General features: G+C 40.5%; 2 protein-coding genes and 1 long non-coding RNA gene across 4 annotated transcripts in view; all 3 read left to right on the forward strand.

Moving 5' to 3' along the window:
• The window catches only part of ablim3 (actin binding LIM protein family, member 3), a 57173-nt gene extending 34099 nt beyond the window's left edge, over positions 1-23074 (forward strand). Inside the window, exons 10-22 of the mRNA XM_008279589.1 lie at positions 1807-1968; positions 3034-3063; positions 3222-3348; positions 4009-4104; positions 8548-8682; positions 8866-8936; positions 17287-17455; positions 18691-18720; positions 20354-20409; positions 20609-20675; positions 20780-20790; positions 20930-21010; positions 21768-23074. Coding sequence (XP_008277811.1) covers positions 1807-1968; positions 3034-3063; positions 3222-3348; positions 4009-4104; positions 8548-8682; positions 8866-8936; positions 17287-17455; positions 18691-18720; positions 20354-20409; positions 20609-20675; positions 20780-20790; positions 20930-21010; positions 21768-21881 — 1149 coding nt within the window. The 3' untranslated portion in view covers positions 21882-23074. The remainder of the gene's footprint in view (positions 1-1806; positions 1969-3033; positions 3064-3221; positions 3349-4008; positions 4105-8547; positions 8683-8865; positions 8937-17286; positions 17456-18690; positions 18721-20353; positions 20410-20608; positions 20676-20779; positions 20791-20929; positions 21011-21767) is intronic.
• LOC103355699 (uncharacterized) lies at positions 10665-12337 on the forward strand. Its single transcript, XR_520105.1, has 3 exons — positions 10665-11163; positions 11322-11448; positions 12109-12337. It is a non-coding gene; the product is annotated as an uncharacterized LOC103355699 (long non-coding RNA).
• Positions 21891-23666, forward strand: part of afap1l1a (actin filament associated protein 1-like 1a) — a 32232-nt gene continuing 30456 nt past the window's right edge. For both annotated transcript variants that reach the window (XM_008279585.1, XM_008279586.1), the window contains exon 1: positions 21891-21897. The gene's annotated coding sequence lies outside the window, so the exon portion shown is untranslated. The remainder of the gene's footprint in view (positions 21898-23666) is intronic.

Raw genomic sequence — 23666 nt, forward strand, 5'->3', positions numbered from 1 at the left:
ACACACACCAGTAATGGTCTTTTTCTCATACTTGGTCAAGAAATTAACACATTGTTGATGTGTTACATTTGTGATGTTCATTTTCAGTCTTAAGTAACCAAAAAAAACACAACCCTGTGCTGAAAATGTAACATTTCAGTGATGCTAGTAATGTGGATGTAGTTTGGTGATGTCAGACTGTCAGTTGGGCCTCTACCTTGGACTGGGCGCTACGACCTGTCCTGCAGATTTTCAGCTTTGCAAAGCTGTTGCCCGCTTGTAAAAAAAATATGCGGCCCAGATTCTATATCTCGCACTAACTTTGATTATAATCTGTTTTGAGGGAAATTATTTGGAATTAATATTTAATTTTTTTTTTAAGTTAATGGCATTCTCATCAAGGCCAGCTGTATTATTTATGTATATAGTCTGTACATACAGTATATTTATGTAATGGCCATAGAACTTATCCATCCCCCACTGAATCGTGCTTGATTTAATTTGGCTTTTTTTTACGCAATTTTACAAAAAAAAGACTCTTTCATGTAAAATTGAAAACAGATTCCTCCAACATAATGTCAATTAATTAAAAAATATAAAATATAAGTAATAGCTTGATTATTTGTGACATTTAAAGTGATTCACCTAATTCAACACAGGTGAAACGAATTAATGCTCAAAGTCCCACAATTAGTAAGGTGGAGATCATCTTGTTGCAGTGAATGTTTCTCAAGTGATTGTAATATAAAAACACCCGTACTGGTGAATCAGTACTCCTGGCTATATAACACATGGTTGCATGACGACAAAAGTCCACACATAATTCCAAACGCATCATGCCCACTGTGCATGTGGTGGCGGCAGCATCATGATGCGGGGATGCCTTTCGACAAGCTCTGGAAGGTTCTTGTGAAGGTCGAGGGTAAAATGAACAAATGATCAAAAAACAAACATTGCATGAATTCAACCTGATGCAGTCTGCAAGAAGATGTAACGTGAGAGAAGAATTGTTTTCCAAGACAATGAACCAAAGTGTACGCCAAAGACAACACGGTGAATATTCTGGAGTGCATCTACTAAATACTGACACAATCACTTATTTTAGGTTTGACTTTTTTTTAAATTAATTACTTTGTAGAAATACATTTACACTTTGACATGAAAGAGCCTTTTCTGTAAATTCTTGTCAAAAAAGCCAAAAATAAATGGCCCATGATTAAATATTGAAAAGCAATAGAAGGGGGGAACTTCCACATTTTTGGAGGCGTGTGCTCTGTAAGTACACTGCAGACTTGGACCAGTTCCATTTTCAACACACGACTTCAGTCTGCTGCTTGGCAGGCTTAAGTCAGTGTTGCTGTATGACGGCAGTATTAGCATGTCAAGGGTTGTCTGCATGCATACAGGAGTCACCGCTCTCCGCTCAGCCCTGCCCTACTCTGCTCTCGTCTCATAATCAATGACCTTTCTGTTTAAGGTGATGGATGAGGGAGAAATGCAGCGTAAGCACGCTTGTCGTCCATACTGTCTCCACTCCTCCTCCCTCTATCTCTCTCTTTCTCTCTCTCCCTCTGCTTTCTTTCTCACATATGCTGAGCTCCTGAAGGTCAACAACTTACAGTGCTGTCAGGTTCTGCAGCCTGCATGCGTGCGTTTTGTGCTTGTATGTGCTTCATCAGCTCCTCTCTCACCGCTGCATGATCCGCTCACTATCACTAGTGGAGTTCTTCATTGTACTTTGTTTCTGCGCATTGTCCCTGTGGTTGACGTTGTGTCTCGTTGCTGTTGTATCTGTCTGTGCTGGGTGTATGTGTGTCCTCTCCCCAGGCCAGAGTGGAGAATGAGATCCTAGATTATAAGGACCTAGCTGCCCTGCCAAAGGTCAAGGCCATATACGAGGTCCAACAGCCAGACCTCATATCCTCCTCATACCAGCCGTACCACAGATACATCTCTGATGACAGGCTAGACACTTACAGCTATGGGGAGGTACTTCTGCCACACACTCCGGGCCAAACGTAGCATTCTTCTCATCGGTGGTCTGTTTTCACAAGCGTTTGTCTTCATTAGACGTCTGGCATGCAGCGGCGTCGGGCTTATTATTTTGCTGGTTTTGCCACTGTTTCCAATTTTTCAGAGAGAAAACTGTTCAGGAATTTATTGGTCTTTGTTTTGATTATTTTGATTTGGTCCAATGTGGCTGAACAAATTGAAAATTTGGAACTAAAATGGTATCTATAAACTTCATCTGCAGAGCTAGTTTCTCAAGGGGCCTCAATCAAGGCCGCTGCTTTTTCTCTTGACTTTCTATTACAGGAAGCAGGCGTTCAATTTTGCAAGAAGGCTTTGTTCATAGTTAAAAAAATAAAAAATAAAATCACGAACCTTGTCCTTTTTGCAAAACTCATATTTGAAAGAATATTTTTTTATAATCAAACTTAATTTAAAATTGTGGGTATTTTCAATAGAAATCTGGTAAAAAACTGAAAATGATGAGCCTCAAGTGCTGCCTGACAGACAAGTCACACTAGTTTCTGATATATTTTTGCTTACAGAAGGACCACACTTAGAGTAATAGTTGGGCATTTTTGAGAATTGTGCTTTCTTGCTAAGCTTTAGATGGAAGAACAAAATCATTCTCATCTTTATCTTGAAGATAGAGCCGGCAGGTGATTGGCTTAACTTAACCTAAAACTGGAAACGTGGGTAAACAGCCTGACCGCATATGTCTAGAGTTGAAAGAAAACCACGTTTTTACATTGTGGTTGGTATTCAGGTGAGAGACGAATATATATAAAGAGTTTGTGAGAGTTGGACAGACATTAGCGTGGTACCTAAGTTCTCATCTAAGGAAGCGAATCAGCTAATTTTCAAAAATGTCAAACTATTGCTTCAATCTACTGTCATATAATTCTGTGTCAACCGGTCATTGTTTTGAAAACTGATATTTCTTGTAATCAGGTAAATACATCATGTATGAATGTGTAATTTCTCCAGTTCTTACTTACTACCCCAATCTAAATGAAAACTTTTCTGTCTCCACTGATTCTGCAGTCACTTGGGACACTCTCTCCCTATTCTCAGGTGAGCATTCCTGCTTCAGATCTAAGTAGCAGATCCGTTAGGACAAGTTCAAACAAGTGAACTGTTGTTATTTTGGCTGTCACTGAGCTCTTTGTCTCCTCGTTGCCCCCCCTTTACTCTTCTGTCACTCAAGTAGTCGCCTTTGTTATTTCTTTTAGGACTACGACAGCCTGGATACAAAGCAGAGGCGATGCTCCAGTCCAGGTTATATTGACTCGCCGACGTATAGTCGCCAAGGCATGTCGCCCATCATGCCCCGCTCTCCACAGCACTATGGATACCCTGGTAAGATAGGGGGCATTTAAGCCTAGCTCATAAACTCAGTGTCTAGTGTTAGAACTTCTAAAGTTGAGCGGTAACAAATCGTCACTTCAGGAAGACATAATGTGGACTGTAAGCCTCTTGTAAAACATTGATTTGTACTTTTTACTGTTTGTTTTTGGTGCAGATTAAACAAGTCATAATGCTTCAGTTAGAGGTTTTAGCAGTAGTAGTAATCATAGCCTTGTGATAATTGTTTCTTCCCAAAATGTCAACTTGTTCCTTTATTAGAGATCAAATTGCTTGTCATTTCCATCTGTTTGTCATTACCTCTGTTATAGCTACAATAACTAACCCCTCATATAGTGTAAGTGTCATAAGATTTATAGATTCACCGCCTTAGGTGCAGAATGTCTGTCAAAATACTTCTCTGGCTGTCTCATTTTGCTGCAGTCGCTCCTCGCCTTTCATTTCATTTAACTCTTACACGTGTGCAGTGACACTGTAGCTGCCGTTAGCACAAATCTGCTAATGCTAAGTCGATAACCTTTGTCATTACACAAGTGGAAAAGTTATCTGGTGCCACTTGAATAGGAGCTGTTTAGCTTTTCATCTGCATGTGTTGAGGCTTTTTTTCTTCATGCTCACGTTTCCTTTGCTGTGATTGGCTGTGGCTGGCTGCAGGCTCTGAGAGTGGCAGGAGTTCACCTTATTACGGCCAAGAGGGGCGGTCAAGCACACCCACCACAAACCAGCCCCCTAAACATTTTCATGTACCAGGTAGGAGTCCTCATCTCCTCTCTGCACTTTTTCTTTTTCTTTCTTTTTTTCTCCTAATCTCACGGAGAAGATTTCATCAGCCATTACTCACTAATGCAAATCATACAGAAAGGTTATTTTAAGTTCCGTGGGAAAGAGGAGGTGTAAAAATGTGACTAAGTTGTATTTTTATACGACACATGGCATATTCTCCCCCCCACCCCCATACCGCATCTTTACCTTCTTTTTTTTTTATCTTCCTTTATAATCATCCCTCATGCCTCTTCTTCCTCCTTCTCCCGTTACCAATCGTCCCATCCACCCAGCGATTCGCAATCCCCTCCTCCATGTTTCACCTCTTCATCTCCTCTTTCTCTCCTCAGCCACAGGGGATCCCAACATCTACAGGAAGCCTCCCATCTATAAGAGAACGGGTACAGTGCAGTTAGCCCCGCCTTAGCCTGCCTGTCCTCCTGTCAGTTTAGTCATGCTGTGTTTTTGGTGTAGATGTTTTTTTTTAACTGACCTATCGATGTCCCTCAACAGCACTTCATAATGACGCATTGATTAGTATTGATGTTCCTTTTATTGTTGAAACTGAAGCCTTCACCAACAAAAAAAAAAAACAGATGAGGGAACGGATGGATGTTTGTGCGACAGCGAGGAAGTAGAATTGCGGAGTATAGGATCAGCCACGCTTATTGTAATGAACGTAAAAGAGCATTGTTTCCAGCGGGCATGCCGTATGCATACGTCTGCTTCTGCGTGCAGCTCCCGACAGGTTCCTTGATGGCAAATGGGGCTGGAACAGGCCATGAATGAAGCGAAGGTTGCTCAGGCGTGACAAGCGTTGAGTACATGGGACTCTGAGGACACACAATTCACCAGAATAGAACAGACGGCCGGAACAAAGCACATTGGAAAACAGCATTATAGCGGGAATTTATATTTGCTTTGGGGAGTCTTCTTGTATTTGTCAGTCTGGCCCGGCTCGCCAGCGGTCAGTGCGTGGTTTAAGGGCACTGTGTTGTTCATTTAAAGGATTAGGCAGAACCTGGAGACAGCACTTGAGCTAATTGTAGAAAACAAATGGAGTATGTGAGTTGTTGCTCAGTTAAATAGCATGGCAGCATGGTTAAAGCAAGATGCTATTTTTGCCCCTTTTTTTTTTTTTTTTTAACAAGTCATTAAACTTAAATGCACTGAAGCCATCTGGATAGCGTGCTTGAGTATAAACATGCATAAGAAAAAGATTCATTCTTCCCTCGTCACATTGCACTTGGAAAGGCTTTTCAGCTGAGAGTCACAAGATCTCTGGATTGAGAATAGCGTATCTTTGTTGTTGTCCTGCATGCTTCTCTGTACAGTATGTGTGGGTTAGCTAGTGAACAGTGTGTCGACCCATGTGCAGACACTTTCATTCCTCTCAGCTGTAGCATTAATACATCACTGGCTGTATTGTGTCCTACTGTTTGCATATGATTAAGAAAGTGGTCTTTCAGCACATATTGTAAATGTCAAGTTTACAAACTTTTCAGCTCGCCTTCTTAGAACATGTGACTCAAACGTCTCCATCGGTCATATCGATCCTACTTGTGCTGTAAAGTCTTCCTAAATAGCTATTGATTCTGATTTTCTCTTGTTTCAGCACTAAGCAGAATTGATGTAAAGCCAAAGCCACATCAGATACATGTGAAGCTGCTTTGTGCAGCGAACGCCAGTTATGTACTAATCTTGTTTGCTACCTGTATGGAAAAGAGGCTGTGTCAAAAGCCCTGTTGTCTTTCTTTTTTTTTTGGGGGGGATTTACCCGTGTGCTCTGTATGGGTAGCAAAGCTCTCACATTCTCACATCTCCCTCTGGGATACCTTCAATAATGTTTCCCTTTTCTTTTCGCCTCTTTTTTATTGCATCCAATCACTTTTATTCACTTCCCTCCTCCACCTTCTGCTCCACTTTACCCGGTGACCTTGCCACTGTAAGTATCTCCCTCCTCTCGCTGTTTCATTCACTGTTAGATATTTCATATGTTTGTGTGTGTGTGTGTTAGTCTCTCTCTCTCTTTTTGTATTTGTCATCCGATGTCAATATTTTACAGCCACAGTTCCTCCGACAGAAGTTTCAATCTGCTGTCAAACTTTGCTCTGAGTGTGTTCGTCTGTGTGCGTGGGGCTCATTGTTTAGTTCAGGTGAAAGTGTGTGTGTGTGTGTGTGTGTCTTCGAGATGAGAGCGTGCGCCGTTGCCGTCGTGCATCGTGCGTATAGGAATTCAATGGGTCGCGGATTGGGGCTGGCATGGCTAATGGCTAACAGAGTGAAGAGCGATCTATGTGACATTACACTGCATGTTACGTCCATTGACTTCCATTGACTGTGCTTCAGTGCGGAGTGGCATCAATATCATCACCTCACACCGCTCATGGAGTGACTGTGTGCCTCAGGCTGAGCAGCAGCTGAACTCACTTTAATGTTATTGTCCCACTGTTGGCTGAAATATTGATCTCCCCCGACAGAGGTGGTGGATATGATGACTGTGAATTTGCTGCGTAAATGTACTCTCGCACTGTATTTTTTTTTTTGTGGTATTTATTAATATGTTTCCTTTTGTCTCAAAGCAATAGTTTGACATGTTGGGAAATTCACTTTCACACCAAGAGCCAGATGAAGGGATCAATACCGATCTTATAAAGTATGTCTTTTCAGTGTGAAGCCCGGAGACAGCTGACTTAGTTTAGCATGAAGACCAGAAGCAAAGGGTTTGTCAAAAGGAAACTAAATTCACTGACACATCTGAAGTCCACTAATTAACATTTTATGTCAAAAACTGGGCACGATGTCTTCCAGTAGCCTTGTCATGGCAGCTGAAGAGTACAGGAGGTCGCTGCTCCCAGCCTGGAAATAGCCCAGCAGAAGATTTTTTTCACACCGTGGTTTTTCTATGGATGAAAGAAACGACACATAATGGTCTTTTTTGAAAGTTAGATAGAAAGATGACCGATGAAAAGCTGGAACCACAAGGCAATTTAGCTTCAGACGTTTTATCAGCTGCTCTCAAACTTATTGCCTCAAAGGTCCTTATCTGATTTTTATTCAAGGTCAGAGGTTAATAACAGAATAACTGCTATTAACTTTACTTCTAACTTTTAAGCAACAGACATTTAAGTTCAAGACACTCAAAACACACTTGAGCCGAGTTGGAGAAATGTCACTGTCAGGCTGCAATCAGCTGCATCAGTGTGACCCCTGAACTCTATTCTGTTCTCTGTTCTTACATTTAGATTAGTTGTAGAAAGCATGTACTGGAACTGTAATGATTATTTGAATAATCAATTAGTTGTCAGCTAGATTTATATAAGTTATATTCAGTTCTGTGTTATTTGTATATTATTGCATTAGTAGCATTGTAGAGACTTAATATATAATATAGTCACGTAAAGTAGCAGTTTGCATCATTTATGCAGAGTTTTAATCCCTATTATTTATATTACTTAAGTGAAATTACACTATAAATAACTCTATGGGATCTTATCCTTAACAGTAAAAAATTATTATTATTTTTGTTTACTGAAAAGCACTTTGTCTTAGTGTTCTATATAAAAAATCTTGACTTAACTTATTTCATTTATTTTTCACTTTTGGGACAATATTTATTTGTGTTTGAATCTGTTTGAATTATTTATCTATGCTATTGCAAAGCACTTGATAAATTAGTTTTCACATAGTCTATACAAATTTATCAATCAATACAAATAATGTTATTTTTTATTATTATTATTAGCTATTAATTTAATTGCCAACTTTTTGGTGATCAGTTGATTAGTTTTAGTAATGTTTTTCAGGGGGAAAAAAATGTTGAAATTCTCTTGATTCCAGCTTCTTAGATTTAAATATTTTCTGATTTCTTCCCTCCTCCATGACAGTAAATATCAATTATGGACAAAACAAGACATTTGTCAGCTTGGGATTCTAGAAACAATGACTGCTAGTTAGCATAATTTTCTGACATTTTATCCATCAAACAACTACTGCGTAGTGGAAGAAAACCAAGACATCCTGTATCTGTGGCTTAGAAGCTGAGTACATTCTCCATTGTAGAGTTAATGGATGAGCTCAGCAGCAACAACACATACTCCTGTCTGAAGCAGTTAACACCATCATAACGATGTCAGCGATAGAGAAATAAGCCACATTACTAACACTGTATATAAAGTAGACAGTGTTACACCTTATAATGAACTGTCTTTCCCTTCTTTAAGCTAACCTAACGGTCTCATAATTTTTGATTCATTTTGAACCAACAGATATTAGATATAATTCCTCGTATATTTAAAGCTCTTGGAAAGAACTTGAAAAAGCATCTTCTCCAAAATGTCAAACTATTCCTTTCACAACACTACCCGTTATTGTGGTTTTGCCTGTTTTTTCTTCTTCTTTCCTCTCATTTCTCGACTTCTTTCTGTCCAGACAATCATATGGAAGCAGCCACCAAAAGCAGGACCAGCGAGGACATCCTCAGATCCTCCAGACTGTCCACCTACTCTCCAGAGCCATACACCCAGTCAGAGTGTGACTACTACCCCTACACCAGCTCCCCGAAGGGTAGGAAGCCCTGTCACTTCACTTGCTTAGAGCTACATTTTTATTATTTTTTTTCCCACAGACATCGGAGTACAGTTCACTTTGTAACCGCGTTGTCATATTTCTCGCTTACTCTGTTACTGCGTTCCACTCGGAGCTGTGTATTCGTACAAGGGAATCTCTTTTATCTCTTTTCCCTCTCAGCCTATCGGGCACCGAGAAGACGCTTCTCGACGGGAGGAGATGAAGAGAGTTGGAGTCAGAGTCTTCAAAGAGTAAGAGCTTCATTATTTTCTATCTCTGCTTCTTCAACATCAGATTGAAGTGAGTCCCCTCCTCGAAAACACCCATAAATAATGCACTCTTTATGCTATGGCGCCTAAACTATCCTCCTTTACTTTATTTGCTTCTCTCGTCCTTTCTGCTGTACATTAAATTAGCAGTTTTCCCTGATGTCGGTTTCGTTTTTCTCCCTCCTCCTCTCCTCCTTCTGCCCCTTTCCTCTCTCTCTCTCTCTCTCTTCAGATTGGGAGTGGCATCGGGAGGATGATCCTAAAGGAGGAGATGAAAGCCAGATCTGGTTCCTATGACAACGACCCCTGGGGCAGTGCGANCAAAAATAAATGGCCCATGATTAAATATTGAAAAGCAATAGAAGGGGGGAACTTCCACATTTTTGGAGGCGTGTGCTCTGTAAGTACACTGCAGACTTGGACCAGTTCCATTTTCAACACAGGACTTCAGTCTGCTGCTTGGCAGGCTTAAGTCAGTGTTGCTGTATGACGGCAGTATTAGCATGTCAAGGGTTGTCTGCATGCATACAGGAGTCACCGCTCTCCGCTCAGCCCTGCCCTACTCTGCTCTCGTCTCATAATCAATGACCTTTCTGTTTAAGGTGATGGATGAGGGAGAAATGCAGCGTAAGCACGCTTGTCGTCCATACTGTCTCCACTCCTCCTCCCTCTATCTCTCTCTTTCTCTCTCTCCCTCTGCTTTCTTTCTCACATATGCTGAGCTCCTGAAGGTCAACAACTTACAGTGCTGTCAGGTTCTGCAGCCTGCATGCGTGCGTTTTGTGCTTGTATGTGCTTCATCAGCTCCTCTCTCACCGCTGCATGATCCGCTCACTATCACTAGTGGAGTTCTTCATTGTACTTTGTTTCTGCGCATTGTCCCTGTGGTTGACGTTGTGTCTCGTTGCTGTTGTATCTGTCTGTGCTGGGTGTATGTGTGTCCTCTCCCCAGGCCAGAGTGGAGAATGAGATCCTAGATTATAAGGACCTAGCTGCCCTGCCAAAGGTCAAGGCCATATACGAGGTCCAACAGCCAGACCTCATATCCTCCTCATACCAGCCGTACCACAGATACATCTCTGATGACAGGCTAGACACTTACAGCTATGGGGAGGTACTTCTGCCACACACTCCGGGCCAAACGTAGCATTCTTCTCATCGGTGGTCTGTTTTCACAAGCGTTTGTCTTCATTAGACGTCTGGCATGCAGCGGCGTCGGGCTTATTATTTTGCTGGTTTTGCCACTGTTTCCAATTTTTCAGAGAGAAAACTGTTCAGGAATTTATTGGTCTTTGTTTTGATTATTTTGATTTGGTCCAATGTGGCTGAACAAATTGAAAATTTGGAACTAAAATGGTATCTATAAACTTCATCTGCAGAGCTAGTTTCTCAAGGGGCCTCAATCAAGGCCGCTGCTTTTTCTCTTGACTTTCTATTACAGGAAGCAGGCGTTCAATTTTGCAAGAAGGCTTTGTTCATAGTTAAAAAAATAAAAAATAAAATCACGAACCTTGTCCTTTTTGCAAAACTCATATTTGAAAGAATATTTTTTTATAATCAAACTTAATTTAAAATTGTGGGTATTTTCAATAGAAATCTGGTAAAGAACTGAAAATGATGAGCCTCAAGTGCTGCCTGACAGACAAGTCACACTAGTTTCTGATATATTTTTGCTTACAGAAGGACCACACTTAGAGTAATAGTTGGGCATTTTTGAGAATTGTGCTTTCTTGCTAAGCTTTAGATGGAAGAACAAAATCATTCTCATCTTTATCTTGAAGATAGAGCCGGCAGGTGATTGGCTTAACTTAACCTAAAACTGGAAACGTGGGTAAACAGCCTGACCGCATATGTCTAGAGTTGAAAGAAAACCACGTTTTTACATTGTGGTTGGTATTCAGGTGAGAGACGAATATATATAAAGAGTTTGTGAGAGTTGGACAGACATTAGCGTGGTACCTAAGTTCTCATCTAAGGAAGCGAATCAGCTAATTTTCAAAAATGTCAAACTATTGCTTCAATCTACTGTCATATAATTCTGTGTCAACCGGTCATTGTTTTGAAAACTGATATTTCTTGTAATCAGGTAAATACATCATGTATGAATGTGTAATTTCTCCAGTTCTTACTTACTACCCCAATCTAAATGAAAACTTTTCTGTCTCCACTGATTCTGCAGTCACTTGGGACACTCTCTCCCTATTCTCAGGTGAGCATTCCTGCTTCAGATCTAAGTAGCAGATCCGTTAGGACAAGTTCAAACAAGTGAACTGTTGTTATTTTGGCTGTCACTGAGCTCTTTGTCTCCTCGTTGCCCCCCCTTTACTCTTCTGTCACTCAAGTAGTCGCCTTTGTTATTTCTTTTAGGACTACGACAGCCTGGATACAAAGCAGAGGCGATGCTCCAGTCCAGGTTATATTGACTCGCCGACGTATAGTCGCCAAGGCATGTCGCCCATCATGCCCCGCTCTCCACAGCACTATGGATACCCTGGTAAGATAGGGGGCATTTAAGCCTAGCTCATAAACTCAGTGTCTAGTGTTAGAACTTCTAAAGTTGAGCGGTAACAAATCGTCACTTCAGGAAGACATAATGTGGACTGTAAGCCTCTTGTAAAACATTGATTTGTACTTTTTACTGTTTGTTTTTGGTGCAGATTAAACAAGTCATAATGCTTCAGTTAGAGGTTTTAGCAGTAGTAGTAATCATAGCCTTGTGATAATTGTTTCTTCCCAAAATGTCAACTTGTTCCTTTATTAGAGATCAAATTGCTTGTCATTTCCATCTGTTTGTCATTACCTCTGTTATAGCTACAATAACTAACCCCTCATATAGTGTAAGTGTCATAAGATTTATAGATTCACCGCCTTAGGTGCAGAATGTCTGTCAAAATACTTCTCTGGCTGTCTCATTTTGCTGCAGTCGCTCCTCGCCTTTCATTTCATTTAACTCTTACACGTGTGCAGTGACACTGTAGCTGCCGTTAGCACAAATCTGCTAATGCTAAGTCGATAACCTTTGTCATTACACAAGTGGAAAAGTTATCTGGTGCCACTTGAATAGGAGCTGTTTAGCTTTTCATCTGCATGTGTTGAGGCTTTTTTTCTTCATGCTCACGTTTCCTTTGCTGTGATTGGCTGTGGCTGGCTGCAGGCTCTGAGAGTGGCAGGAGTTCACCTTATTACGGCCAAGAGGGGCGGTCAAGCACACCCACCACAAACCAGCCCCCTAAACATTTTCATGTACCAGGTAGGAGTCCTCATCTCCTCTCTGCACTTTTTCTTTTTCTTTCTTTTTTTCTCCTAATCTCACGGAGAAGATTTCATCAGCCATTACTCACTAATGCAAATCATACAGAAAGGTTATTTTAAGTTCCGTGGGAAAGAGGAGGTGTAAAAATGTGACTAAGTTGTATTTTTATACGACACATGGCATATTCTCCCCCCCACCCCCATACCGCATCTTTACCTTCTTTTTTTTTTATCTTCCTTTATAATCATCCCTCATGCCTCTTCTTCCTCCTTCTCCCGTTACCAATCGTCCCATCCACCCAGCGATTCGCAATCCCCTCCTCCATGTTTCACCTCTTCATCTCCTCTTTCTCTCCTCAGCCACAGGGGATCCCAACATCTACAGGAAGCCTCCCATCTATAAGAGAACGGGTACAGTGCAGTTAGCCCCGCCTTAGCCTGCCTGTCCTCCTGTCAGTTTAGTCATGCTGTGTTTTTGGTGTAGATGTTTTTTTTTAACTGACCTATCGATGTCCCTCAACAGCACTTCATAATGACGCATTGATTAGTATTGATGTTCCTTTTATTGTTGAAACTGAAGCCTTCACCAACAAAAAAAAAAAACAGATGAGGGAACGGATGGATGTTTGTGCGACAGCGAGGAAGTAGAATTGCGGAGTATAGGATCAGCCACGCTTATTGTAATGAACGTAAAAGAGCATTGTTTCCAGCGGGCATGCCGTATGCATACGTCTGCTTCTGCGTGCAGCTCCCGACAGGTTCCTTGATGGCAAATGGGGCTGGAACAGGCCATGAATGAAGCGAAGGTTGCTCAGGCGTGACAAGCGTTGAGTACATGGGACTCTGAGGACACACAATTCACCAGAATAGAACAGACGGCCGGAACAAAGCACATTGGAAAACAGCATTATAGCGGGAATTTATATTTGCTTTGGGGAGTCTTCTTGTATTTGTCAGTCTGGCCCGGCTCGCCAGCGGTCAGTGCGTGGTTTAAGGGCACTGTGTTGTTCATTTAAAGGATTAGGCAGAACCTGGAGACAGCACTTGAGCTAATTGTAGAAAACAAATGGAGTATGTGAGTTGTTGCTCAGTTAAATAGCATGGCAGCATGGTTAAAGCAAGATGCTATTTTTGCCCCTTTTTTTTTTTTTTTTTAACAAGTCATTAAACTTAAATGCACTGAAGCCATCTGGATAGCGTGCTTGAGTATAAACATGCATAAGAAAAAGATTCATTCTTCCCTCGTCACATTGCACTTGGAAAGGCTTTTCAGCTGAGAGTCACAAGATCTCTGGATTGAGAATAGCGTATCTTTGTTGTTGTCCTGCATGCTTCTCTGTACAGTATGTGTGGGTTAGCTAGTGAACAGTGTGTCGACCCATGTGCAGACACTTTCATTCCTCTCAGCTGTAGCATTAATACATCACTGGCTGTATTGTGTCCTACTGTTTGCATATGATTAAGAAAGTGGTCTTTCAGCACATATTGTAAATGTCAAGTTTACAAACTTTTCAGCTCGCCTTCTTAGAACATGTGACTCAAACGTCTCCATCGGTCATATCGATCCTACTTGTGCTGTAAAGTCTTCCTAAATAGCTATTGATTCTGATTTTCTCTTGTTTCAGCACTAAGCAGAATTGATGTAAAGCCAAAGCCACATCAGATACATGTGAAGCTGCTTTGTGCAGCGAACGCCAGTTATGTACTAATCTTGTTTGCTACCTGTATGGAAAAGAGGCTGTGTCAAAAGCCCTGTTGTCTTTCTTTTTTTTTTGGGGGGGATTTACCCGTGTGCTCTGTATGGGTAGCAAAGCTCTCACATTCTCACATCTCCCTCTGGGATACCTTCAATAATGTTTCCCTTTTCTTTTCGCCTCTTTTTTATTGCATCCAATCACTTTTATTCACTTCCCTCCTCCACCTTCTGCTCCACTTTACCCGGTGACCTTGCCACTGTAAGTATCTCCCTCCTCTCGCTGTTTCATTCACTGTTAGATATTTCATATGTTTGTGTGTGTGTGTGTTAGTCTCTCTCTCTCTTTTTGTATTTGTCATCCGATGTCAATATTTTACAGCCACAGTTCCTCCGACAGAAGTTTCAATCTGCTGTCAAACTTTGCTCTGAGTGTGTTCGTCTGTGTGCGTGGGGCTCATTGTTTAGTTCAGGTGAAAGTGTGTGTGTGTGTGTGTGTGTCTTCGAGATGAGAGCGTGCGCCGTTGCCGTCGTGCATCGTGCGTATAGGAATTCAATGGGTCGCGGATTGGGGCTGGCATGGCTAATGGCTAACAGAGTGAAGAGCGATCTATGTGACATTACACTGCATGTTACGTCCATTGACTTCCATTGACTGTGCTTCAGTGCGGAGTGGCATCAATATCATCACCTCACACCGCTCATGGAGTGACTGTGTGCCTCAGGCTGAGCAGCAGCTGAACTCACTTTAATGTTATTGTCCCACTGTTGGCTGAAATATTGATCTCCCCCGACAGAGGTGGTGGATATGATGACTGTGAATTTGCTGCGTAAATGTACTCTCGCACTGTATTTTTTTTTTTGTGGTATTTATTAATATGTTTCCTTTTGTCTCAAAGCAATAGTTTGACATGTTGGGAAATTCACTTTCACACCAAGAGCCAGATGAAGGGATCAATACCGATCTTATAAAGTATGTCTTTTCAGTGTGAAGCCCGGAGACAGCTGACTTAGTTTAGCATGAAGACCAGAAGCAAAGGGTTTGTCAAAAGGAAACTAAATTCACTGACACATCTGAAGTCCACTAATTAACATTTTATGTCAAAAACTGGGCACGATGTCTTCCAGTAGCCTTGTCATGGCAGCTGAAGAGTACAGGAGGTCGCTGCTCCCAGCCTGGAAATAGCCCAGCAGAAGATTTTTTTCACACCGTGGTTTTTCTATGGATGAAAGAAACGACACATAATGGTCTTTTTTGAAAGTTAGATAGAAAGATGACCGATGAAAAGCTGGAACCACAAGGCAATTTAGCTTCAGACGTTTTATCAGCTGCTCTCAAACTTATTGCCTCAAAGGTCCTTATCTGATTTTTATTCAAGGTCAGAGGTTAATAACAGAATAACTGCTATTAACTTTACTTCTAACTTTTAAGCAACAGACATTTAAGTTCAAGACACTCAAAACACACTTGAGCCGAGTTGGAGAAATGTCACTGTCAGGCTGCAATCAGCTGCATCAGTGTGACCCCTGAACTCTATTCTGTTCTCTGTTCTTACATTTAGATTAGTTGTAGAAAGCATGTACTGGAACTGTAATGATTATTTGAATAATCAATTAGTTGTCAGCTAGATTTATATAAGTTATATTCAGTTCTGTGTTATTTGTATATTATTGCATTAGTAACATTGTAGAGTCTTAATATATAATATAGTCACGTAAAGTAGCAGTTTGCATCATTTATACAGAGTTTTAATCCCTATTATTTATATTACTTAAGTGAAATTACACTATAAATAACTCTATGGGATCTTATCCTTAACAGTAAAAAATTATTATTATTTTTGTTTACTGAAAAGCACTTTGTCTTAGTGTTCTATATAAAAAATCTTGACTTAACTTATTTCATTTATTTTTCACTTTTGGGACAATATTTATTTGTGTTTGAATCTGTTTGAATTATTTATCTATGCTATTGCAAAGCACTTGATAAATTAGTTTTCACATAGTCTATACAAATTTATCAATCAATACAAATAATGTTATTTTTTATTATTATTATTAGCTATTAATTTAATTGCCAACTTTTTGGTGATCAGTTGATTAGTTTTAGTAATGTTTTTCAGGGGGAAAAAAATGTTGAAATTCTCTTGATTCCAGCTTCTTAGATTTAAATATTTTCTGATTTCTTCCCTCCTCCATGACAGTAAATATCAATTATGGACAAAACAAGACATTTGTCAGCTTGGGATTCTAGAAACAATGACTGCTAGTTAGCATAATTTTCTGACATTTTATCCATCAAACAACTACTGCGTAGTGGAAGAAAACCAAGACATCCTGTATCTGTGGTTTAGAAGCTGAGTACATTCTCCATTGTAGAGTTAATGGATGAACTCAGCAGCAACAACACACACTCCTGTCTGAAGCAGTTAACACCACCATAACGATGTCAGCGATAGAGAAATAAGCCACATTACTAACACTGTATATAAAGTAGACAACGTTGCACCTTATAATGAACTGTCTTTCCCTTCTTTAAGCTAACCTAACGGTCTCATCATTTTTGATTCATTTTGAACCAACAGATATTAGATATAATTCCTCGTATATTTAAAGCTCTTGGAAAGAACTTGAAAAAGCATCTTCTCCAAAATGTCAAACTATTCCTTTCACAACACTACCCGTTATTGTGGTTTTGCCTGTTTTTTCTTCTTCTTTCCTCTCATTTCTCGACTTCTTTCTGTCCAGACAATCATATGGAAGCAGCCACCAAAAGCAGGACCAGCGAGGACATCCTCAGATCCTCTAGACTGTCCACCTACTCTCCAGAGCCATACACCCAGTCAGAGTGTGACTACTACCCCTACACCAGCTCCCCGAAGGGTAGGAAGCCCTGTCACTTCACTTGCTTAGAGCTACATTTTTATTATTTTTTTTCCCACAGACATCGGAGTACAGTTCACTTTGTAACCGCGTTGTCATATTTCTCGCTTACTCTGTTACTGCGTTCCACTCGGAGCTGTGTATTCGTACAAGGGAATCTCTTTTATCTCTTTTCCCTCTCAGCCTATCGGGCACCGAGAAGACGCTTCTCGACGGGAGGAGATGAAGAGAGTTGGAGTCAGAGTCTTCAAAGAGTAAGAGCTTCATTATTTTCTATCTCTGCTTCTTCAACATCAGATTGAAGTGAGTCCCCTCCTCGAAAACACCCATAAATAATGCACTCTTTATGCTATGGCGCCTAAACTACCCTCCTTTACTTTATTTGCTTCTCTCGTCCTTTCTGCTGTACATTAAATTAGCAGTTTTCCCTGATGTCGGTTTCGTTTTTCTCCCTCCTCCTCTCCTCCTTCTGCCCCTTTCCTCTCTCTCTCTCTCTCTCTTCAGATTGGGAGTGGCATCGGGAGGATGATCCTAAAGGAGGAGATGAAAGCCAGATCTGGTTCCTATGACAACGACCCCTGGGGCAGTGCGAGGAATTCTCGTAGTGGGAGCAAGGAAACGCTGAACACTACGGGCTACGGCACCACGGCGTACAACAACACCATCAACGGCTGTAAGGATCCACCCTGCCCTCCCCTCTGTGCATCTCCCTCTTTTTTGTCTGTTTGTGCAAGTTCACGGACGCCCGAGCCTTCCGACTGTATCCCTCAGTGCCGTCATATATGTTTACCACAAGGGCTTTCTTCTGTTTTTTTACGAGCTTCAATATCTGCTGTCATTGGGGTTTGAGGCGAGGGCAGTGGGGCTGTGGATGCGGGTCACAGAGGGTCACGGCTGCTGTGGGCTGCCGGAGTGAGGGGAGGAAGGGGGGTCGGCTTTATTGAGATGGAAAGATGATGAGTGAGTTGAACAGCTGCTGCAGAACCTGTGGTAGGCCAGCAGCACCACCAGATGTGGCATGTCATTGCTGCAAGGGTGTCTGATCGCGCCGAAAACAAAACAAAACACAGCGTCGAACCAAGTGTGCAGCAGCAGCAGCAGCATCAGATGTGATAAAGTCAGACCCGAAGCTACCGGAGTTGTTGCTGTTTGTAATCTCCGAGCTCCACTGCTCATGCAGCGTATCGGGGCGTATTATTTTAGCCTCTGATATCCTGACACCCGCCTGTCTTCATCTTTCTCTCTAGATCTCTTTCAAAAAAAAATCTCCCTCCTCACCTTGCATGCTTATCACAGCGTTTTTTTTTTTTTTCCTTCTTCGTCTCCTTCTTGTGAAATCGCTCTCTATATGCGGCTCTGCTAAATCTCTATCCATCCATCCATCTATCTGTGTATCTAACGCACTCTCTTCTCGCTCTCACAGCTGGTGTCCCATATCCTGTTTTATTTATGAGCCGTAAGATCTCTCATTAAAGCTGTTTCTCAAATGGGAGGAAGCACAACTGAACGGGACTCGGCTGGCTACGGTTGAGAGGCAACAAAGGCTTGTAACCGTACAAGCTGTGTGTTGTGCGATTAGATGTGCAGCGTGGTTTTTGTGCTGTTGTATGTGTTTTTATTTTATTTTTTTTTCCTTCAGCGAGTCTTCGTCTGGCCTCTTTCTGCCTTATTGCCCCTTTGATGTTGTGTGTTCCTCCCAGGGCTTGATGAGTGCTCAACTTGCTCCTTTTCAGTTTCTTTGTTGAGCCTCTAACTAGACAGATGGCTGTCAAATCAGTGCAGCAATTCCTTTGAATATTGGGGGATTTATTCAAAATTTAGAACAGGCCAAAATGCAGCAGCAGTTGTAATTTTTTTTTTTGTGATATGTAAAATGTCATGTAATTGTATGATCTGTTCATTTCACAGCTCCCCGATCTCAGTACAGCACTGATAGCGGTGAGTTTAGTCTTATTTTGGATGATTTCTGCTCATAATATTATTTAACTTGCAAATAGAACATTTTAGTTTGTGGTTCTTGTGTGTTTAAAAAGTAGCTGAAAGTTGGTTCATTAACAGTGTGTTTGAGCTGAGTTCAATGACCCCACACTAAGCAAACCCCAGTATCATGTGCACACATCTGGAATTTTTGGAATTTTCAGGTTAGTCATCAGCGCCATCTTCTGGCACTGACTAGGAACTGATGTCTGAATTTAACACTTTGAACCCCAAGAAGTTATTTATTTATTTTTTTGTCTGTGTCACATTTTTACTCACTGTGGGCTCATTTTTCACTTCAATATAAATTCCTGCACCTCTACGGAAACAGCTCAACCATAGTTAGGAGTATAGGGAACTTCTGTGTACTAAGACACAGTTCAATTGCCATAAATTGCAAAAAACTAAACAAAACAAAAAAACAACGTATGAAAGTTGTATTTCTTTGATAGTTTATTTTACAAAATTTAAAAAAAAAAAAAATGGAATTAGATTGTGCAATAATTTTCCAAGTGCCAATACTGGAAACAAAAAATGATGACTCTACACACTATACAGTCGTCCTCCAATGTATTCATACCCTCCCATTAAAGAAGGAAAAAAACAGTTGTCACTAAAATAACTTGAAATTGCCAAAAGTAATAATAAATAAATATTTAATGAAAATCATGATGTTGCTTTTGAATTGTGGTTCAACAGAAATATATATATATATATATATAAAAACAAGCATGATGGGTCCTGTAAACTAATAATAGTAATCTGTTGAACAACCCTTTGAGCCAATCACTGCAATCAAGTGTTTTCTGTAACTCTCAGTCAGACTTCTGCACCTGTTGACAGGTGTTTTGATTTCACTGCTCATCAGCAAAGTGCTCTAATTTGTCCAGGACAGTTTTGTTTTGTTTTTGTTTTTTTTTAGTTATTCTTTTCAACCACAATTTAAAGGCAAGGTCTTATTTCCCTATATTATAATTTAGCAAATTTTAATTTATTACTACTTTTTTCAGTTTCTAGTTATTTGAGTGATTATTGTGAATTTTGCCTTTTCTTTAATGGAAGGGTAGGAATACATTTGAGGACGACTGTAGTTGGCATTTTACTATCTGCATTTTTACAACCGCCAGAAACCAGGTGTTTTTCAAGCTACTCTGTACCTTAATTCTACAAAATATTTCACCGCTAAGTGTATCTTCCGACTATTTGTTGATAGTTAACTCCACTCTATATTATTTTTCAACCATGCACTATAAGAACGCTGAATTTTTTTTGTTTTTTTCACAGCAAGCACTCTATTTTAGTTGAATTTTTAAATGCGTCATGTATTTTTTGCTGAAATATCATCATTTTCATCTTAGATTTGAGCAACACATGTCGCACATGATTAGCAAAAGGACCGCCGGAAAGTTAAAAATCAGACTATTCTTTCTGTTATTACATTTTCTCTCTGTGATTCTGACCAAGGTCAACATGCGTTCCAAATCCACTGGTGGGATTTAGGGTTCAGAAGGTTAATTTGCCAGTTTGCATTTAAAAAAGAAATAAAACTTACTTGTATTTAGTAATTTTTTGCTGCTGTTCTTCTCTATTTTAGATTTTGGTTGTAAGTCAGCTTCATTACCAGGATATCGGCGCAACGGCCTGCAGCGGGTGAGACCTCAGATCACATGACTCACACGAGCTGCTTCTTCATCATACTTCATGTTATACGTCAGACGTCATATTGTGCAGCTCATTTCTGATTTCTGCTCTCTCACCTCTTTTCACCTTTCGTCTCTTTTGTTAGTCCGTTTTATCAGAAAATCCCCACCGCTCTTGTTAATCTCATTGTCCTCGTGTGCCCCTGCAGCCTCAGAGTGCAGATTGCTACCAGTACCAGTACGACAGCGGCAGCGAGGTCAACTGGGGAAGCAGAGGTAATTTAATATGAATTTAAAACACCTCACCCATGTTAGATTGAAGCAATTAATTCTGTTTTTTTCTATTGTACTGACTTGATTTTCTTTGTCTCCTCTCCCAGCAGAATACGCGGTAAGGTTTATTATTTTTAACATAAACCCTTTTTTGTAAATAATTCATTCCATGTCAGGAAGTCTATATGTTGAATAATTCCAGTGATTCTGTAACTGCACAAGTGTTTTAAAACGTGCTTGCCTCTCCTTCCCTGCAGATTCACCCTTATGAGTCTCTCATTGTCACCACCAGAGGGCGGAACAGGCTGCCTAAAGATGTAGACAGAGCCCGACTGGAAGTAAGTTATGAATGGGACGGTAGGTCAAACGATGCTGGGAGGAGGTTGTCTCCAGTCCAGCTTAAGATAGAATGTGCTCTACTTTCTTTAAATTTCATTTCGTCACGCTATGCTTGGTTTTTTTTCTGCACAGAGGAAGTTTTCCCCCAAGAAAGCATCCACAGACATAAAGATATGCAGTGTAGACATGCTGTTGCATAAACAAACCGACAAAGATGATGAAAATCCTACAATGTAGCTGAAAAAGACGAGTGCACCAATGATCTATATGCCTATGTATTCAAATGTAAATGTAAATAAAAAAATGCAGTAATTTTGTCAAGAAATATCATAGTTTTAAAGGACTAGTTCAACATTTTGGCCATAGCACTGACCAAAATGATAAATAATTGTTTTTAAAGTGGTCAGAAATAACAGCCAAATGCTCAGATCTCTGTCCAATAAGGTCACACAGATTGCTTTTAATTCACCTGGATCACTCATGCTTGCTGTTTGCGTGTAGTCATTCTCTAAAGACCCATTCTGAGCCAAGAAAAACCCTGATTACGGTCTGATGCTGGGAAAAACTCAACATGTGAAACATGTGGAATCACCCAACGTGCACTCATCTTTATGACAGTATAAATCCCCTAAATTTCCAGAAATGTTGCGAAGGACAAGACTTGCTGGAAATGATAGTGCAGTAAAGGAATGTGAGACTTAATTGGGTTCTTTTGATATGAGGTAAAACGTGATAACTGCGTCTCTGTGCTCTCAGCGCCACCTGTCCCCGGAGGAGTTCGTCCAAGTGTTCGGTATGACGGTGGAAGACTTCGACCGGCTGGCTCTGTGGAAGAGGAATGAGCTAAAGAAGCAGGCCCGGCTGTTTTAATCACACACGGACGTCTGTTGATTACTGCCATACGTAGAGCCAGACCGCAGGAGGGACGGGAAGATACTTCTACTCAGTTACACTGCCATGCCTGAGATCCTGTTCTAGATCTCCTCACACGACAAAACCAAATTCTGGTCACACCAGAGTGGACTTCTGGGACACCGAGGGAAGGCCACACAGACATTATGCACAGAAGGACTGATAAACTGTTACACGGATGCAGCTGTGGCTGTGTGCAGGAGTGGAGTGTAAGCAATAGAGACTGTCATACAGTGGGGGGGTTGTGCTTTTTTTCTTAAGCCTAAAGGACGGAGGAAGACGTGACTGTGCCCCTATACGGCCACATGAGAGAGTCTGTGACCAGAGCTGCAGTACTAAAAAAAAAAAAAAAACATAATGAGGAGAATTTTGGCTTTGCCTTATTTGTTATGCTCTCTTAGTTATGACTGTGCAGCACCAGCAATCTGAATGAGTAGAATGTAGATACAGTATATCGTTTATGACACTTTATCGGTGAGAATGATTAGATGAGAGGGATGAGTGGGAGCCCGCAGCATCACTTCGCTTTGGTTTCAGGATGCATTTTGTTTACCAGGTCCCTTGTTTTTTCCTTTTTTTTTTGCTCTTTCACATGAAATAGTGTCCCCTCTAGTTTACACTAATTGAAATAGAAACAAACAATCTGAGGTGGAGGAAACCTTTTTCAATTGTATGCGTGACCTGCATTGATTTGTGTGAAAATGAAAAACCAAAGTGAGAATGCAAATATACAATTTAGCAGATCACTTCCATGTAATGCTGGTTCGATAGTTCAGAGGTCATCAGTAGATACAGTTCACTGTGCAGCTGTATGGTAAACCTAAAAGAATGTGCAATCCAGTAGTACTTAATAGATAAAGAAGACTGCAGCTACGTCCTCCTGTTCCACGTTTTCTACTCATTGCAATAGAACGATGACTAAATGTTTTAGGGTGAAGGTTGTAGTCATCCATACATACATCCACTATTATTTATATTCTTTTAGAATGATAATCCAATAATTTTGTAGCTACAGAGATTATATTCACTCACAAAGAAACGCTCTGCAAGGTATTTAACACACAAAGATCCAGGGTTGTTGAAGATTTTACTTCCTTTGAATACTGTTATTTTTGATTTTGTCACTAAAATTAAACTTCAAATCAATACCAGTCTGCTCAGTTTATTGGCTCAGTTTTCTTTTTGTCTGTTTTGTGCTTTTGATTTTGCTTCACAGTTGAATATGAAGACAGGCGACCATGTTACGGCTGTAGCTGCAGGCATTACCTTAGCTTGGCATAAAGACTGAAAACCAGGGGGAATACTACGATTTTGGAGGCCCTAAACAAGATTTTTCTATTCATAAGCACCAAATAACACATCCCGCAGATAACTAAATGAGCACAGAGAGAACAGAGAGAACAGAGATGGCCAAATCCATTACTTTCTTTGAAAACAATGTATGCTACACAACACTCTTCTTAAGGACAATGTCTGTTTCTCTTTAAATTATTTATACATCAATATAACATGTACACAAGAAGAAATCTTATGTAAAGACATTAACAGGGTGTTTAAATCATAAACTACTGCAACTAATTATAATACGAATAAAGACAAACACCTGTGGGCTCCTGGAAAATTGTTTAATTTATGCAAAAACTGGAGAAAATAAAGTTTTGGATTCGCAGCCAAATATATCTAGAGTCACATTACATCTGTTACTTTGAGACGACATATTTATTCAGTGAGCTTTACTATGTG

Source organism: Stegastes partitus, unplaced genomic scaffold, assembly GCF_000690725.1.
Source record: "Stegastes partitus isolate 25-593 unplaced genomic scaffold, Stegastes_partitus-1.0.2 Scaffold164, whole genome shotgun sequence".
Lineage (NCBI taxonomy): Eukaryota > Metazoa > Chordata > Actinopteri > Pomacentridae > Stegastes > Stegastes partitus.